Raw genomic sequence first — 19,340 nt, forward strand, 5'->3', positions numbered from 1 at the left:
TTAAAAAATCTTTTCACTTAGGTACCTCATTAGTTCATGTATTTGTCATTGAGATTCCTTCGGTTAGATTTTTTCTAAAAGATGTTAGACTGAGCTGCTGATTTTTTATTTTTATTTTAATCACAGGAATGCTTTCTAAGTAACTAATTTAGAATACACCTTTTAATCACACAAATGCTTTCTAAGTATACGATAATTACACCTTTGACCATTTTCTTTACTGGGTGTGACGGGTAAAGCAGTTGAAACCTTGCAAAAGCTGGGGTATATATGTCTTTCTGATGTTAAATATGATTCTTGTTAAGGAACTCTGAGTTAAAGTTCTGTGCCCATTTAGCTCTTGCACAACCGTTTAGGTCATATCCATTACCCTCCTTTAAAAGTAAATAGATTTTTGAAGATATTTCTGGGTTAGAAAAAAATTTTAATAGCAGCCAGTTATAGGCCATAGCTCAAACCCTAAGCAAGTATATCGAAAAGAAAAAAACCCAAAATTAATCACACTTACATATAACAGAAAAAAATAATAAATAATAAATACAGTTAGAAACAAAGAAATCCAACAGCTCAAGTTCAACGTAAATCAGTGGCCCACTTGATAAATGCACTGCTCCGATTTTTGCAGTGTTCCAGTTTAAAGTGCGCACAACATGACAAATTGACTATATCATCACACGTGATCCATCTGATGGGGAATGAGGCCGCAAATGGTAGCTTCTATGTGGGGCCCACAATCTATTGTATCCTGATCTGAGCCCATATGCACGGAACGCAGATTAGCAGCAAACCCGGATCCAGCCGACAGGAAACAGTGTTCGTTGAACACCCACTATTAGAAACTTCCTAGGGTTCACTGTAATGTTTACTTGCTATCGCCCATAACGTCACACATGCCTAGATGAAGGGTTGTGTGGTCCACCTGAAATTTAAATCCGCTTTCATTCTTGGGACAATAGCCTAAAATAAGCTGGCAAAACAGATGGAAAGAACAGATATATAATGCATACATTAAGGTGGGCCTTGAGGTTAAGGTCGCACCCACCTGGCTGGACCGGTTGGCAGCTAATCCCTGTTCCATACGCACAAATGTGCGAGGCAACAAATTGCAGATTGGAAAGAAGTTTAGACTTAAGGTGGTTCATCATTTTGTTCCAAGAAGGGAAAACACAAATATTAGCTTGATCCAAAACTTCGGTGGCCCCTAAGAAGTTTTCAGTGGTTGACGTTCAATCCCCACTGCTTTCTATAGAGTGTGGTCCGGTTGAGCTTTGGATCTGCCTCATTTTTGGCCTCATGACTTAAAATGATGTCAGAAAATGGATGAATATATAATGTGAATATAACACATACATCATGTTGGTCCAACAAAACTTGATGATGTTGTGTTACACTTACATCATCCATCCATTTTGGACATAATTTTTAGGTCCTGAGCAAAAAACTGAGGCAGATCCAAAGCTCAAGTGGACTACACCACAGAAATCAGTGAGGATTGATGGCCACTGCTGAAACCTGTTTGGAGCCCACCATGATGTTTGTTGGCCATTTAACCTATTCATAAAGTCACACAGACCTGAACGGATGGAAACTACAAATCCAAAACTTCCGTGGCCCTCAAGAAATATTGAATGGCAGGCATTAATCCCAACTTCTTACCATGGTGTGGTCAAACTGAACTTTCGATCTGCCTCATTTTGAGGCTCATGTCCTAAAATGATCTCAAGAACTGGATGAATTGTGTGGATATATCGGACATCATGGTGGAGAACACAGAACTTTGCCTTAACACAGTTCGTTGTTCTCTCACGGTGCATCTATACCTCTCTGCCGAAATTAGGGCTGTCAATGGCCCAAGCTCGGACCTACTAAAATGAGAATTTTGAATAGACCTGGGCCATCTGACCTACTAAAACAAGAATTTTGAATAGATCCGCCCCGATGGCCCAGCCCGAAATAGTTCAAAATTCGGGCGGAGACCAGCACCAGGCCTGCCCTGTTGACAGCCATTACCAAAATACAGCTGCTCATTGAACTAAGGCCATTTGGCCTGATGAGTGTTGACCCACCATGATGTTTGTGAGAAATGCAACCGTTTGTTTTGGCAGCTCATGTCGTTTTGGCAGCTCATGTAAGACATGGGATAAAAAATCACGTGGATAAAGTAGGCCTCAGGAAACAGGTGGAAAGAGAGCAATCTATCGTTCCAACTTTTTCCAGCTCCACTATGATGTTTACATGCCATCCAAACTGTTCATAATACAGTCAAACCATTTATACGGTCATAGCCTGATCCAAAGCTTCCGTGGCCTCACAGATGTTTCAACGGTGAGCATACAATCTCGGCTGCTTTCTATCGCGTGGCCCACTTGGGCCTTGGATTGCGTCAAGTTATTTTAATTCATGAGCCCAAAAATATATACGATCCTTAACTGTCTCTGGTTTTCTACATGGTGAATGTATAGGTGTGATCATTACTGTGGGGGTGGGCGTTTAGGATGGTTTGGATATTGTACATATACACTGGAAGTCTTGTACAGTAACTTATTTTGCTAAGAGGTATGAATGAGGCAGTTCATCTACTAAGTGCCACCTATGAATTATGAGGCAGTTCATCTACTAAGTGCCAGGTGGCACAATTTCATTCTCATGTGAACCAGATTTTACTGAAGAGTTACTGTTTCTAACATTTTTTACTAGCTTTTATGTGGACCGTTGTTGTTCATGTCTTAGGGCATTTAAAGAATGGGACCCACATGATGGACAGCGTAGATCTAACGACTGAGGTGTCATGCTTGGTGGAATCTATATATAGCTTGCTTCCATTGGCCATCTAAACACAAAGAAGATTGTGTTTTCTTCCTTCAAAGCGTTGTTTGCACTGCCCCGCCCAGGAAGAAAAAAGTATCAATTTCCTGGTATGTTCTTCATTTTCTTGCACTTCTGATTTTCTCTTCATTTTCTTATTGTTCTTCATTGTTTTCACACAACTTTCTTCTAATTAACATTTTGGGGATTAGAAGCCTTGAGTTTTTTTTTTTTTCTTGCCCAACTGAGTCACAAGTCTGTATAAGGGGGCTCATCTACATGCCACTACACATGCCAAAGTAGCCCACGTGCAAGATTTTAGAGCCATCCGCTAGCTGGCTTCCCACTATTTAAATGGATGGGAACAAAATTAAGATAAGGCTAGTCTAATTATCAGGTGGTCCAAATCTGTGGCTACAAATATCAGGAAGGTTTTTCTAAGCCATGTGGTTGTTTTTAATACCTCTGCCACATGATGTATTTTTACGACACATATCAATCATGCTGAGGACCCAACTAATGGACGGCTTGGATCTTGCACCAACATGAACCACTGGCACATGTGGCGTGTAGGTGCTCAAGATTTGGTTCTATCAACTTCTAATATGTTTTGAATATTTAAGTATTCCATTAATACTATAAATTTTAATTTTATATGATCAAACGTTGCTAAAGTCATAGTTATTATGGATCCCAGTTGGAGAGGTTTGAATTCATAATTAGCAATTTTCTACAATCAAAAGCTCTTAAATGTTAGGGTAGACTTAATTAATTCAATTTCCAAATTGTTAGATTAGCACATAGATGCTTTAGCTCCGCCCAGTTCAGCCCTATTCATATAGTGAACAATCCAAATCTCTGAAGGTGGGCTGGGCATTAGACTATTGAAAGACATCATCTTGGCCCTCCGCTTGAAGCTGGCATGGTCAGTGAAGTTCGGCTCGGCCTCCAGTTTTTAGGGCGTTTTCAGCGTAGCAAAATACTCCCTACATCTCAACTCAGAGGGGCAGGGTAGTCTACTTTCAGCTCCATCCCCTTTGTGGAAGAGCATCAGGATCAGTTGCCCCTTCTCCTTTCCTTGGTTTAGTCTAAGGTTGGGCAGGGTAGAGGGAATCTGTGGTTCTCTAATTGGACTGGGCTGGGGCCGCTAATGGACCTAGCCGAGAACTCAGTTCCTTTGGCCCTGCACTAGATGCAAGTATGTGAGTTCCTAGGGAAGGATGGGCCCCTTCCTCCATCCTCTGCCTCTCTTTTCTTGCCGCAATGGGTGTTGGAATGTATCTTCCAGGGTGGTTTTTGCATGTCAGATGAGTCAAAAGCTGTCTTCTGGCCGTTCTAGCCTTCTAGTTCCTTCTCCGTCAAATCTGCCTAGGGTTTGTGCAGAGAGTCCAAGCAGCGTAGAGGGTTTGGCATGCGAAGATGCCACCGAAAATTTCAGTTAATGTCTAGAGAGTGCTGAAGAATGCAATTCCAATGGATGAAACATTCAAAACTAGAGGCATTCCGCTAGCTTCCAAATGTGCTTGCTGCGTGGGGAATCCGCTCATCCGTCCAGCTTGTGAGTCCTTACAACATCTCTTCCTTCAGAGCAATCTGGCGGGGATAGTTTGGGGGCATTTCCAGTCTATTTTCAGGCTCCCTTCCTTGCCTAGTCTCTCCGTGCAACATTGGCTTCGGCTCTGGTGGCATTTCGAGCCATCTTCGGGCCTGCTTCATATCATTGGAGGGTTGGTCCCTTGCATCATCTTGTGGGAGATCTGGATTTCCAGAAATGCCTCAAAATATGAAGGGATTCCCCCATTGGCAGCTAGGATCATAGCTCGGGTTACGTGGAGGTTGTCTTCGTCTTCCTCGTTAACCCACGCCACTTCAGTTCAACTAGCGGCCAATTTTCTGGCTTTCCGTGATCGGGGTAACGTTGATTCTTTTACCCCAAGGGCCCATTTGGAGTTGGTGAAATGGAGAAGGCGTAAGTGTAGTTGGGTCAAGCTCAACGTCGATGGGTCAGCTAGAGGCAACCCAAGACCTTCAGAGGGGGGGGGGGGGGGGGGGTACGGCCTTGGGATTAGTAAACGTTGAAGTAGAGTCAGATTCCATGTTGGTGGTGGGGCTCCTAAATGGGACTGGCATTGGTGAGTCAGATTCCATTTCTTCCTGGAGCATACCCCAGTTACAACCTTCGTAACCACTGCTTTCGCCCTGACTAATCACTGATGGAGTTTGGGAGCGTCCACCAACGAATTTCTCTCTTTTGTGAGGGATGATCTCTTGCTTGATCTTTTGGGCAATCTGTCTGGAAAGAACTAGGTACAGGTTCAACGCAAGGCTCGTGAATGGGAACCATACAATCTCCAAGGTGCTTCATTGGATTCATACCATCAACCCCTCCTTTCCTTGTCCAAAGCCCGATAGTATTTCATACCAGTTGGCACTTCAGAACTTGGGAATTAAATCAGGCCCCTAACATGGTAAGGGGCCATCGGTTGTTAGGTGTATCAAGTCCGATGAGGGTTGGGTGAAGATAAATGTGGATGGCTCCGCTCGAGGGAACCCCAGGTAGTTGGGGATAAGGGTATTTGCAAAGGGAGAGGTAGGATCTTTCTCTTTAACTTCTCCTCAAGGTATAGATTCAGCACAAACTTCAAGGCCAAAGTTAGGGCACTGTTGGATGGCCTTACCATGGTCGTGGCGAGAGGCATTTCGCGAATTGTTATGGAGAGTGATTCTAAGAACTTGGTGGGATTACACAAACAGGATTGCACCCCAGGGTGGGTCTTCTGGTAGATCTGGGCTTAAGTTTCACAGTTTAGAAGAAAGGTTAGTTTAAGGATCTCTTTTTCACCTAGAGAAACAAATAGAGTGGTAGATGGGCTGGCCAGATTCGGAGGTGAATCCCAACAACACCAAAATTTTCATTATTCCCTTGAACTCCCTTTTTCTATTTGGGGAACTCTCCTCTTAGACCGGGTGGTCTAGGTGTAGTCAAGATGGGATGACTGTTATCCCAAGTCTAAGCATCCATTCAATTGGTGGGACCTTCCCATCGGGTTCAAAGGTCTCGGAAGCGGTAGCAGTTTGGTGGGTTTACTGGCAGTCTTTTTTTTTCTTTTCTTTTTAAGTGTCTTCTCGGCATCTCTGGAGGCCAGAGGGTAGGTATAGGGACAGTTGTCTTTAAGCTTTGGCTTTGAATATATGATAGGCATGGCCTTAAATTGGCCCACCCAAATGATTGTAAAGCCTTTCTAAACTTAGGTGGTCTGCTACTACCTTTCTTTATTTTATTGTATTTAAAAAAAAAAAAAAAAGCACTACCTTTGCTTGTTCATTCAGGGGAGGAGCCTCCTGGGCACGCTCCATCACCAACCTACCCATACCGATCTTCGAAGCCTCAACCTCGGGAGCCCATCGAGCTGATGATGAGGGAGCATCCTTCCTAGTGGAGGGGAGCTTCAGCTTCATCGGCCGAGGGCAATTGGCTGTCTCTACAAAAATTGTTAAAAAATGATTAATGATCAGAAAGAAACTAACAACCTTCGAGGTTCTACTAAAACGAGACATACCTGCCAACTCGGCCACTAACAATGCGACTTAATCCAAGAGAGTCAGAGCGATCAACTTCCGACAGTCTCGCTGGACTATGGGACACTCTCGGGCGATCTTGACCTTGCACATATGGATTGTAGAGAGTTGGGGCTGACATCGAGTGAGTGTTGCCAAAAGAGACAACCAACCATGTAAAAAAGCTATAAAAAGGGAAAAACATAAATAAGATACACCAATTAGAAGCTAAAACTCAAGTTTTGACATGGGGTTACAAACTGGGTAGGAACTTGAGACCTCAACTTGTCAGTTCCGCAGCTGGGCCTCCCACTCTCCTGTAGTAAAGAAACACATGTTCTTCCATCCCTTATTTGAGGAGGCTTATTGGTAATAATGGCTTGGCCCTTGCCTGGCCACGACAAAAAATAATACTAGCCGATAGAGCCCAGGCTGCTCTTAGCTTGGTATGAGTGCAAAAGCTCATCTACAGTAAGCTCGGCGTGGTCGAGCTGGTACTATAAAATATAGCACACAAAGACAGCTTGCCACATGTTAAGGTTAAGTTGTCTTCGGGCAAGCCTCAAGCGATGTAGTAACTACCTCATCACGGGGTGAAAAGATAGCCGCAAGCTGCATGAAAAGAAAATAGAGTAATTAAAGGGCTACTTCCCCTTGGGAGGATTGCCCGGAAGTTCCCAGACTCAGGGTAGCCTGTAAGGCCCTAGATTTCAGGGACTAAATAGGTATTCGGCTCCCAAATTCCCGAGTGCCACTTATGCCCAACTAGGGTTCAAATTTTGCATAATTTGTTTATTTCATAAGCAATGGAGAAAGAAAGTGGACTATACAACATAAATCACGACCAAAATAATAAACTTATGTGCAATTACAATGCAGTAAACGGTTCTGGTAAAAGGTAATGTAAGTAAGTGTGAGGGATCATGTCCCACAAAATGTATATATAATCTAAAAAAAAATGAACTAATCCCTGCCCTGGGCCCCATCACTAGTCCTAAGGCGGTCTATGGGGATCCGCCAAAGATCTGGAAGTATGACAACTCATCCACGCTCGCTCCATCAAGCGCGTCGAGCTTTGTAATCCCTGCTTCTAAGACAAGTTCTGATTGGTGTTTTAAAATACCATCCCAGAGTGGGACTGAGTGATCAACTCAATGGGTTTCATTAGTTACACATATCATTAATTCCATAAACGAAGTTAGTAAAAAGCATTCAAGCACAAGTTCCTAATTACTCTTATTAATGCATATGCCTGATATCATGGTATAATGCATGCATTTGCCATCCAACACTCCCTCGAGCGACACCATCTAACGTTCACAATTCCCAACACTCCCTCAATGTGATCTCGACTACTGAGTCGCCATCCTAACTAATATGATGTAATGGTGAGCATGTTATCCATGTGTATTAGTTACATTCATTCATCCAGCAATTTGGAGAAATTGGGACACCCTAATAGATCAATGCCCTATCCTGATCGCGCGACTCAGGCAGTCGTGGCTATCTTGCGCTCATGATCCTTGACCTAGTTGGGTTCGTCACTCCCAATTTAAACATACGAAGAACAGTTGCAAGAGCATAGTGTCCCATTCTACCATGCCTATCTCCCGAGACTTATGGGTAACAAAAAGCTAGTTATCAATGGGCTCAAAAGGACGTATGGTGACTCAGGTTCAAACAAGCATGTGCATACATGGTTAACAAACATGGTCGTTAGCTGATGAGTCAATTTATCCCTTCTAGATGAATTTTGAATCGTATGACATTAGGAGTAAGTGTCCCGCGTAGTCCCACTACTGCCGATTATCCATATTTTGAGTAACTAGGTCTGATTGGTCCTTGGACAACGCTACCAAAGGGGCTGGCCACATGGGTTCTGGAGTTGCTAGCCAACCCAACAAAGGTGCAGTGCATTTTTGAAACATATAAAAAAAATAATTTACATTCTACTTGTAGTTGTGAGGAATTTAGACATACATAGCAATATAATACAATCATTCATCATCATAGAAGTTCATGAATTCTTTAATTGCAAGGGAAGTTCTAGATGAGCATGTGAACAAGTCTTAAATCACTTAAAATCATGGGGGAAATGGTGTACAATTCCTAATTATAGGGAAATTGAACATATATGGGAAGAATTTAGCAGTTTATCTTCTCAATTCATGTGTATAGGGGACATGCAGCAGAAATTTCCCTATTTATTTCAAAATTGGGGATGTGTCATACTTAGATTTTTATGGTAAACATAAAATCAGGCAAAGCAAGTATTGGGACAGTTGAAAATCCAACACTTCTTCCCTAATAAGGATTTATTCACTCAACACTTCTAATATACTATCATGCCCCATGCAAGTGACATGCAAAGCAAGATCTACAACCACAATCACTAAATTTCATCCTAGGTTTGATAAACGGCCACTTATAAATAATGGTCTGCACCTAGGGACGGTTGATGGCTTGCGAAGTCACTCTTAGGGTGCTTGTCCTGTGAATTTGTGTGTCGAAGCCCTTTGCCAATTTGATTTGCATGTTAGGGTACATGCAAATGACTCAATGTGCTAAAATCTGGAAAAAAGATCAGGTGGATACCTTTTGATTGCCAGCAAAGCGCTTCTAAGGCGGTTGAATCATGATCTCCAGCATGAGGTTGTGGTAGGAGAGGGAATTTTCCCAATTCCCAGCTCCTTGGAGCTCTCTCCCTCTTTACTCTCTCTCTCTCTCTCTCTCTCTCTCTCTCTCTCTCTCTACTCTCTTCCTACTTGCAGGAAATTCTTATGGGAGTGTGGGAGAGAGATTTTAGAGTTTTTATAGTGTGGGAGTTAGTTCAATTGGCCCTTGGGAGGCTAGTCTTAATGCATATACCCATAATGGGTGCATTTCTAGTCCCTGGGGTTGTCCCAGTGGCCCCCTGACCCATCTATGCTATGGAATAGGTGTCCCATAGTCAGATGAAGGATTGTCCTAAGTTTGGTCGCAAATGAATAAGTCAATTGATTACTTGGGCCCAATTTGTGATCAACGGTCACCATTATTCGATCACGAGCTAACTTGATGGACCAGAGTGGGGAAATATCCCTAATCTGTGGTTTGAGTTTGAATAAAATCTAACGGTCGAAAAGTCATAATTCGCTATCTTAGTGGTGGGGCCAATTAGTTAAATTTTAGGTTTTCTAGTTTTAGACTTTGGAGAGTCGCGCCTTTCAAGTGTTGACTTGACGATCCAAGTTGCATAGTTTAAGGTGTCTTTAAGGTTTACCATCTGCGATGGACCTCAAGTCCAGTGAGGCCCATAGTTTCGTATGGTTTCAAACTTATTGGACCTTTTATGGGCATTACATGCTCATTATAGTCTATCACAATGTGTAACTAGGTAGACCGGCGTTACGGCCCATGCCCGACCCGAACACACTTAGGCTTGTTCGCATTAACGACTTAATTTATCCTAACTTATCGATGATGGCTCTCATACGTATGCACAATGCGACTATCTAGTGTAGTCATACGACGGTTCCGCTAGTGGACGCCATACTGTTTGGCCTAGGTGTTGCATAGTCATAGCCCTATTGAGTCAAGGATCTGGAACTCTGACCAGAGGGCAACCAGATCCCCTGACCAAAGGTTGGAACTAAAGGACCTAATGATGGGGTCGGTCCCTAAGAAGATGAAAAAACTGCCACTGTTTGGGGCGGCATAACCTCCTTATCTTGAGCGCCATTGCAAGAGTTGTCTCACTTGACGACGCTGCTAGCCTGGAATCCACGGTATCGTGAATGGATTCCCCATGAAAGTCCCCTAACACAGACATACCCTTGAAACCCTCTAAAGACATGGCAGCAAGGAAAGGAAGAAGAAGGGGTAGAGAAGAAAACATACCGGAAAATGACTAAGTAAAATACCGGAAAATGACTAGGTAACCGGACTATCCACTCAATGAACCGATAAGAACCAGGAAGGAAAAGGAAGAGAAATGAGGTCGACACAGCTACGACTTTGTAAAACTACTGAGTGACAAATTTTATTTTATTTTTATTATTATTTTGGGGGTATAAGAATCACAAAAGCAATGCATTCAATGTCGACATTACTTGCAAATACATGAAAGGATGCCTCGACACGCGATCTCCTCCACGTGGCATTATGAGGTTTGCTCAAGGCCCGCATTAATGAAGCAATGAGAGGTGTCCTTGTATGAATCGCCCGGAGTCGGGAACATTAGGAGGGTGGTCCATGTATAGCGCTTTTATGATAGGCTGCCCATTGTCAATTTTTGGATGTATGGGCATCCCGAAGTATAGTCCCTGTAAACAGCTTTTTCCTGATATGATATGATATGAATCGAAGTTTTTGAAAAATAAAAATAAAAAATAAAAAAATAAAAATAAATGAGAGGTGTCCTTCTATGAATTGCCGGAGGCAAAACGATGCTTGCTACTTGGTGCACATCTCCTCATATGGAACCACTATCATAATATCTTCAATAATACATTAGTTCAATTCTACTTACTTCTCAAGCTGATGAATAGAGAGCTTGAAAGTAGGGGGCCAACTGTTATAGGTAAAATCGAGATGACTTGACGTATGGGACACATGGAAAAGAGGTAATCGGAGCAGATCCTCTGAGCTACCAAAGGGTTAGAGAAGGTAAGTTGAGCAAGAAGACTCAATGACATAGCTGAAACAGTTAACTTAGCTTAAGAATGACTTTCATCAATAGAACCTCAGACAATCACCTCGACCTCAAATGCCAACCTCGACCTTTGATGCCAACATCAGGCTCAGATGCTAACCTCAAGCTCGAATGCCGACATCAGGCTCTGAATGGAAATCCATAGAGAATCTCACACCATATGTGAGTAGAATTGCCAAGCAAGATCTCAGCCAAATATCACGTAAATTGAGGCATAATTAGAAAAATACTTGAAAACATATTCCGACTCTAATACAAGTCCCTCCAGCGTATTTACTCAGATACGGAAGTCACCTAATAATACTTATAAATATGTCACCCCGGTCAAGGGAAAGGTACACAACTATCACAATCCTACCATGCCAACTGTGAGTCCATACACCTAACTTATGTATCAGAGGGTCATCGGCCAGAACCGACACTCTTAGTGTATCCTTGTTCTCCATTGAAATACAGGTACCTAATGACTTATAGGAGGTGAGTCAGGGTCGGCCAAATTCGAGAAACAACTATATTGACATCCATTTATAAATCATTATATAAAATTCATGTCAGTGCTCACCCCTCAAAGTGACAGTGCCCCTTAAAGTGAACTAGCTCACCCTTGGCCATGCTATCCATACATAGTGGTGCCTCCTCAGCCACTGTTCGCCCATGGTTCACCTCATTTCTCCATGGTTTGGACATTATCATGCGTTGCATGCACCACAGATGTATGAATGTTCCGTCTGAGTGCTAGCGCATGCCCGTGTACATCTTCTGTATGGGAGAGGCAACGCAGGAATTTCTAAGCGCCAGTGCCCAATGGGACCCGTGCATACTCTAGATAAAAGGGAAGATGTAGGTGCGGGTGTAGAAAATTGGAAAAAGGGGGTTCATGGTCATTTTTGTCCCAAAAATTTTAAAATATATTTCAAATATAAAAAAATAAGTATTTAAAAGGTGGTGCTAATTTGTTGCTCCAACGAAATCTTGGGTCTATTTTGGTAAAAGGTCCATTAAAACTCAGGGCACAGGAAATCTCTCTGCCCTCGCCACTGAAGATCTACCACTCGAATGAGTATGGCAGCTCATATATTAGGGGAAAAGGTGGCACTAGTTCATTCGCCATGTACGATAGATTTTCAGAGGAGTTTCTGTTTCCAACATTTTAACCTTTTTTTTTTATATGGACCAGACTGGTTTATGTCTCAGGACATTTAAAGAACGGGACCCACCTGATGGATAGCTTGAATCTCACTACTGAGGTGCCATGCTGGGTGGCATTCCATCTATATAAGGCTTACTTCCCTTGGCCATTTAAAGACGAGACGATTGTATTTTAATCTTTTAAAAGCTTTGTTTTGCATTTGCTTACTCTCCATAAACCTTTCCAAGGCCAAAAAACCCACGATTTCCTGGTATGTTTTTCCCTTTCTGACCTCTGATTTTTCTCTTAATTTTCTTCCTGTACATCTTCGTTGTTGCACAGTAGTCCCTCTTCTAATTAACATTCTCGGAGCTATGAACATAGAGCTTTTTACTTGCCGAGCTCACAGTGGGTATATGGCAGATCATCTACATGCTACTACAAGTGCCAAAGTGGCCAATGGGGTCGATTTCAGAGCCGTCCTGAAGGTTTTTTTTTTTTTTAATAAATAAAATTTTAAACTGAAATTTCCTCTGCTTCCCCTATTTAGATGGATTTGGCCGAAAGATAAGGTCAGTCTAATTACCAGGTGAGCCAAATCAGTAGTTGCAATATAGTTTTTCTAAGACCTGCAGGTTTATTTAATACCTTGGCCACTAGATGTGTTGACCGGCCTGATTTTTGCCACACATGAATCACATGGAGGGACCCAACCGATGGATAGCTTGGATCTTGCACCAACGTTGACAACTGGCACACACACACACACACACACACACACACACACACACACACACACACACACACACATATATATATATATATGACGTGTGGTAGACAGCATTCGGCTCTGCCGACGGGCACCAATAACACACACACACACACACACACACACACACACACACACATATATATATAGGGAAAAGGTATCCCCACCGTAATGTGTGCTGTTGATGTTGTTCCCTTTAGTTTATGGGATAGCCAAAAAAATCAACCGTACATAGAACTCAGGTGGGTCATACCGTTTAAAACCATGAGAAGACATGCCTAAAACATATAAAAGTACTAGGGGGAGCCCACCTGAGTTTTGGATGCAGCTGAAAGTTAGTCCAACTCCTCATCCAAGTGGGACACAGACAATGGATAGGATGGATTTGTGAACCACATCTTGGTAGGCCCAATAAATGATTATGAATGTTTTAATGGGAGGGTAACCCCTCTCAACTGTTGTATGTGCTATAGTTCACCCAAGTCATGGTGGGTTCCACATAGCTTGCCCTCATGGGAAGTTCCCATGAGGTCCACCTCATAGTACCATTTCCATATATATATATATATATATATATATATATAGTTATGCTCACCCACGCACTTACACACATGCACACCATTACACACGTGTCATGGGCATCTAATCCAAACGGTCCATGTGATGCGGAAACCCATGAAACCTCAAGGGACAAATTTTCACCCCGATCTAAAATTATGGTGGGCCATAGCAAAGAGAAATGCAAATCAAGGGAGGAAACTGTTTTCATTTTTCATGGCCCACCAAAGTTTTGGATCAAAGTTAAAAATTTAACCTTAGAGGTTTCATGAGGTGCTGCTTCATGTGGACTGTTCAGATTTTAGAGTCAGATAACATATAATGAGTTCTCAAAAAAGTTTGCACGAGTTCCGTGCGAAACTGGTGTGCAGCAAAGCATTCAAGGTGGACACACATAGACTATGAGGTCGACCTCATGGGAACTTCCCATGAGGGTGAGTTGTGTGGGCCCCACCGTGATGTATGTCAAACATCAATATTATGCATTTGATGGGTCCCCTTTTGGTTATAAGATATCCCAACAATCAATCAATCATACACGGAACTTAGGTGGGCCATACCATCTGAAACTATGTGAAGACATTCCAAAAATATATAAAAGCACTTGGTCAGGCCCACCTAAGTTTCGGATGCGGTGGAAATTAAAGTTGGTCTAACCTCTCATCCAAGTGGGACACACACATCTCGGTGGGCCCAATAAATGATTATGAATGTTTTAATGGGAGCGTAACCCCTCTCAAATGTTGGATGTGGTGTGGCCCAACCAAGTGATGGATTGACTTGATTTTTAACCCCGTGGTCCACCATGGAATGTTGCATTTGACTGATGAGGTAGATGTTTGACATACATCACGATGGGGCCCACATAGCTAGACCTCATGGGAAGTTCCTATGAGGTCGACCTCATAGTACCATAGTACCATTCTCCACACCCCCCACCCCCATACACACACACAACTTCCCATTAGGTCAAGCCGTGTGGGATCCATCATGATGTGTGTCGAACATCAATACCGTGCATTTGATGAGTCTCGCATAGGTTATAGGATATCCTAAAAATTAGCTGTATATGGAACTCAAGTTGGCCATACCATCTAAGAAGCGAAATATTGTAGTGCCACCTCTCAACTGGACATGGGGGATGGTGATGTATCAATCAGGTCAATCCATATACTGGATGGCTTACTATAAGTAAAACCTATGGGACAGTCCTACCCATTAATTCATGGTTTATCCTCCATGCTAGGATTATTGATGTAGAGCAAATCACAGAAAATTTCATTACCAAGATGGACTAGAGAAGAACCGATTGGATCTTGAAAGTGACCAGGACCGATAGAACCTAAAACAAGAGTATCTCGGGAACCGGAATGAGTTATTCGACATACCATATATGATTTTGGGGTAGGAGAAACTAATTTAGCCGAATTTACGAGATTCCATCGATCGACGGTCGAAATTCTTTTTAATTTCATTTTTACTATTTATAACAAGCTTTAGTTCGATCATAACTATTAATCCTTTGAGCTTTAGGAGTAGTGTCCAACATGAAAATGGCTTAGAAAACTTACGAGAATAACATGGTTAGTCCAAATTGGTCACTTACTATTTTTGGCCAAAAATCATGAAGTCTAATATAAATCATGACCGTCTATAAATGGTAAACTCACTATTTGTAGTAATCACGAATCTTAGGGAGTTTGATTCTGAAACTTCCTCATAGGTTTTGTATCCGTGTTTAAAGGGTTATAAATTTGTTTTTATCGATAGATCAATTAAAATTTCAATTTCTTAGAATTTATTTTATTTTTCTTGTTTTCCCTCATGGATTTGAGAAATCTCTACGAGGAGTCCAGATAAGCTCCATGAATTCGGAATAGTTACCCCCTTGAGGAAGACAGTAATCAGCCTCATCACATCCATCCTTATATCGGTTATGGTCCCAGAATTGATGGATAGGATTGGGTGCAAATAGTGGACCATGTGGGATTTAGAAAAATTGTTATTTTTGTTGAAACAAACGTATGCTGTTGTGCTGCTGCCTCTGGCCAAGTCTGGTGGCCTGTTGTTCTCGATTGTGGCTCTGTGCAGTTTCTATCTCTGCTTTTTCATTTTCACAGGCTGTTTCCCAGATCTGTGATGATGGTCTTCGAGTGGGTCAGGTTTTTTGGTGGCTGGTCTGTGAAAATGTTTTGTTGGATTGCTCGAAGTGGTCAGCCATTTAGTCGTAGCTCAGTCTGCAAATAGTTTTTATTTTTCTCCCTTTTGTATAGGGTCATATGATAGGCTGCCCACAGGATTTTTGACCCGAGCCGCTGCCTGAATGTAATTAGCCCTGTTTAAATTTATTTATTTTATTTTATTTATTTATTTATTTATTTTTTTAAAGTAATCTGTAGCTTTTGTTATGTTTTTCAGAGAGGAGAGAGCAGGCATGGCTAGTCGACGAGGAAGTGATTTACCAACATTCGAAGGACGGCTCAATAACTATCCAGTTGGTGTTAAACGTGCCGGGGAAAAGCTCTTCAATTGCTTTAAAAATCCAAAGATCGGAGTCATCGGCGTCAAAGGGTTTTATGGTGTGGGGGGATGGAGTATCGTCGAATATGCAGCTCAGAAGGCAAAAGACTCTCATCTCTTTGATGTACAGATACTTGTGAAGGTATTGGAAAGGGATTTCAGCCTTACGAAGGTGCAGATGGAAATTGCATTCCAGTTGGGGTTGACAACTGCTGGTAGTACTGAGGACGAAATGACCTTAAAGTTTTTAGAAGTCAGACATGAAATCTATGACTTGCTGAGGGGACGAAGGTTCTTATTAATGATAGGAAATGTGTCTGAGGGGCCGATCGACATGGAATCCTTGGGAGTTCCATTTAGAAGGTCACGGACATACGATTCCAAGGTCGTTTACGTAGGCCGTTGGGATGATGATAACATGAGCAACGTGGCCATCAAGCTGGAGGAGTCGTCCATAGATGTTTTACGCGAAGAGGCCACTAACGTAGCCCATTCTCTCAATGTTAAGGGATGTTATGCTCCCGACACAGTCCTCAACTGCTTCTTCTACCTAATGTTATTCCGTGAAGAGGGATGTGAAGTAGAATGGTTGACAAGGTATTGGATGGCAGAGGGATTTATTACTCGAGGCGGGATGGAAGAAGATGACGATTGGAGGCTTCAGCAGAAGAAGGTGGAGGCACTATTGAGAGAACTCGAGGACCATTTCATGGCATACTGCAGGAGTAACAAATGGGGACTTTCGTCGAGGATTCGTATGGCATCTAGAGATCTAAAAAGTTCTTCAACTCATGATAGATTTTGGAGTGAAAGTCCACTGCCGATAGAGATTTGTGAGTGGGAAAACATTCATAGGATGAATGTATTGGTATGGGAGGAAGAAACATACCTTCCTCCTCTTGCTCCTAATTGCCCCAAACTCTCCACTTTAATTTTTACAGTAATTTCATGTAGTGGTGGTCAAAAAATCATCATACCTGACCCCTTCTTTGAGCAAATGCAGGGCCTTCGAGTCCTCGTTCTTTACCAGCTAGATAACAAATTCCTGCCTCCCTCTATTTCTTGCTTGCACAATCTCAGACTTCTGATAATAGAAGGTTGGGAAAACTTAGAGTCTCTCCCCTCTTCCTTCCAAGCTTTGCACAAGCTTGAGTTCCTCGAAGTTTCAAAATCTCATTCTTTGGAGTCAATACCGTATGAGTTCTTTATACAGATGAACAACCTTCAATTGCCCTCTCTCAATGGAAAGAAAATCAGATCACTGCCTTCCTCAGTTTCCAAGCTGTGCACACTCCATGAACTCAAGTTAACAAGCTCTGACTCGTTAATGGAACTGCCAGATGAGAGCTTTGAGTGTATGTAGCGGCTTTGGGTTCTTGACTTGAGCAATAGTTCTAATCTGAAATCCCTTCCGTCCTCGCTCTTGAAGTTGTTCAATCTTAGGCGACTCGTACTAGCAAATTGTTATTCCTTAAAGATCAAGTTGCTGCCACATTTGCAAAAGCTCACCGCTCTCGAAGAGCTTATCCTCTGCAACTGTAATTCCCTGGAAGATATTGAGGATGTCTCTTCTTCCCTTGGAAATATCCTGCCAAAGCTCCACATGCTTGACCTTTCTGGAATTAAGGCCTTTCAGCGCCTCTCCCTAAGAGGTAATCAAAGCTTGGAATTTCAAACTTGGTTGGGCTTACAAGCCTTCAAGTACTTAGTCTTTCAGGCACCAGGCTCCAAAAGTTTCCAGAAAAAATGCATCGAACGGATCATCTACGGCGTCTAGACATGCAGTGCATGGATCACATTCTCGAGATCAACTGGGAAGGTATGAGTATTGAGCTTGAGGAGCTCAACATTGATCAGTGTGGGGCCCTTCATTTATTTACCCATAATGAATGGCCAAGAAATAGAGGTGGGGCACGAATAAGGTTAAGTAATTCAAAGCTTTTACAATCTTTCATGCGATCCTCAGATTTGTGGAGAGCCAAATGCTTCTCTCAATTCCATATCCACATCTCCCCTTGCCAAGTAGACCAACGGGGAAGAGGTGAAGGCATCCATCTCCGCCAGGGAAGAAAATTCCTTTATAAATATATCGATTCCAAGGCCCAAACATGTGATATACCATTTTCTGCAAGCTATTTTAACAGGCATTTGGATATTTGTGGAGGTACTAGTTCCCCAAACGGTATTAATGGGGTTCTCAATCACACAGAATTATTCACTCTGTGTGACAATGCCTTTGTCCGAAGATTATCGGATTTGGGCAATGTCAAAAGAATGACGGAACTGAAAGAATGCAGAGTCGAGAAGTGCAAGCAGATGGAGAAATTCTTTGAGGGAGAGAATGCCAGCTCTGACACTTTAAGTCTCCTAGAAAACGTATGGATTTCCTATCTTGCAAGACTGAAGAGCATATGTGAGGGTACTTACGGGAGCCGAAGCTTTGCAGGCCTAAAGCACATACATCTAGACTGTTGTCCTAGACTCGTCACCGTCTTCTCCTCTAGTGTGTCTTTACAAAGCCTGGAGAAGCTCGAAATCAGATTTTGCAGTAGACTAGAGGCTGTGTTTCGAGAGGATGATACCGTGCAAGGCTCGCTCCAACGATTACACACGGTATGTCTATGGGAGCTACCAAAGCTGGAGAGTATTTGCCATGGCACTTATTTGTCGGCGCTGAAGAATCTGAAGGTGAGGGGATGTAGGAAGCTGAAAAAGCTTCCTCTTTGTGTTGAGGACAATGCTTCCGGTTCTACTTCCATTGGGGGTGGTGATGGTTCTGCAAAGGTGGAAGGGGAGTTGAAATGGTGGAACAGTCTCAAATGGGAAAAGGAGAGCATCAAGCACCACATCCACTTCAAAGAATCGCGCCCCTTTACCCGGCGTTGATGATTCTTCTCTCTTCGAGGCTATGATGATCTAGTGTGTGTTTATGTTTTAATGTGTTTATTGGTTTGCATAATCTTTTTGTGTGTGAAAGCTTCCGCTGCTAGTGTTCGTAGGGTCCATCAACCTCAATTTGTAAGAAGAAAGCCTCCAGAACCAGGTCTTCTTCAATGAGTGGCACCCTTTCATCAGGTTTTGATAATTCTTCTTCACTCTGGATGTGTGATTAACGGTACATATCGTGTTTGATATTCGTTTGTTGTGTGTAAAATAAAGGTCTACATTTAGTTGATTACAAAGCTGTTGGTGTGGAAAATGATTTTGATTGCTTGTGACTTTATAGCCATGAAGCTTGTGTTGGTCCACTCATCAACTAGCCCTCTCATTTTGAATAGCAAATAAAAATGATAGGGCGAGTTGATGAG

General features: G+C 42.4%; 1 protein-coding gene across 1 annotated transcript; it reads left to right on the forward strand.

Moving 5' to 3' along the window:
- The first annotated feature begins 4,278 nt into the window (after positions 1-4,278).
- Positions 4,279-18,918, forward strand: LOC131220306 (disease resistance protein At4g27190-like). Its single transcript, XM_058215256.1, has 5 exons — positions 4,279-4,808; positions 15,633-15,674; positions 15,931-17,387; positions 17,490-17,684; positions 18,197-18,918. Exons 1-5 carry the CDS (start codon positions 4,279-4,281, stop codon positions 18,916-18,918), a joined length of 2,946 nt encoding a protein of 981 aa, XP_058071239.1.
- Positions 18,919-19,340: the final 422 nt, after the last annotated feature.

The sequence above is a fragment of the Magnolia sinica genome, chromosome 12, assembly GCF_029962835.1.
Source record: "Magnolia sinica isolate HGM2019 chromosome 12, MsV1, whole genome shotgun sequence".
NCBI classification, from domain to species: domain Eukaryota; kingdom Viridiplantae; phylum Streptophyta; class Magnoliopsida; order Magnoliales; family Magnoliaceae; genus Magnolia; species Magnolia sinica.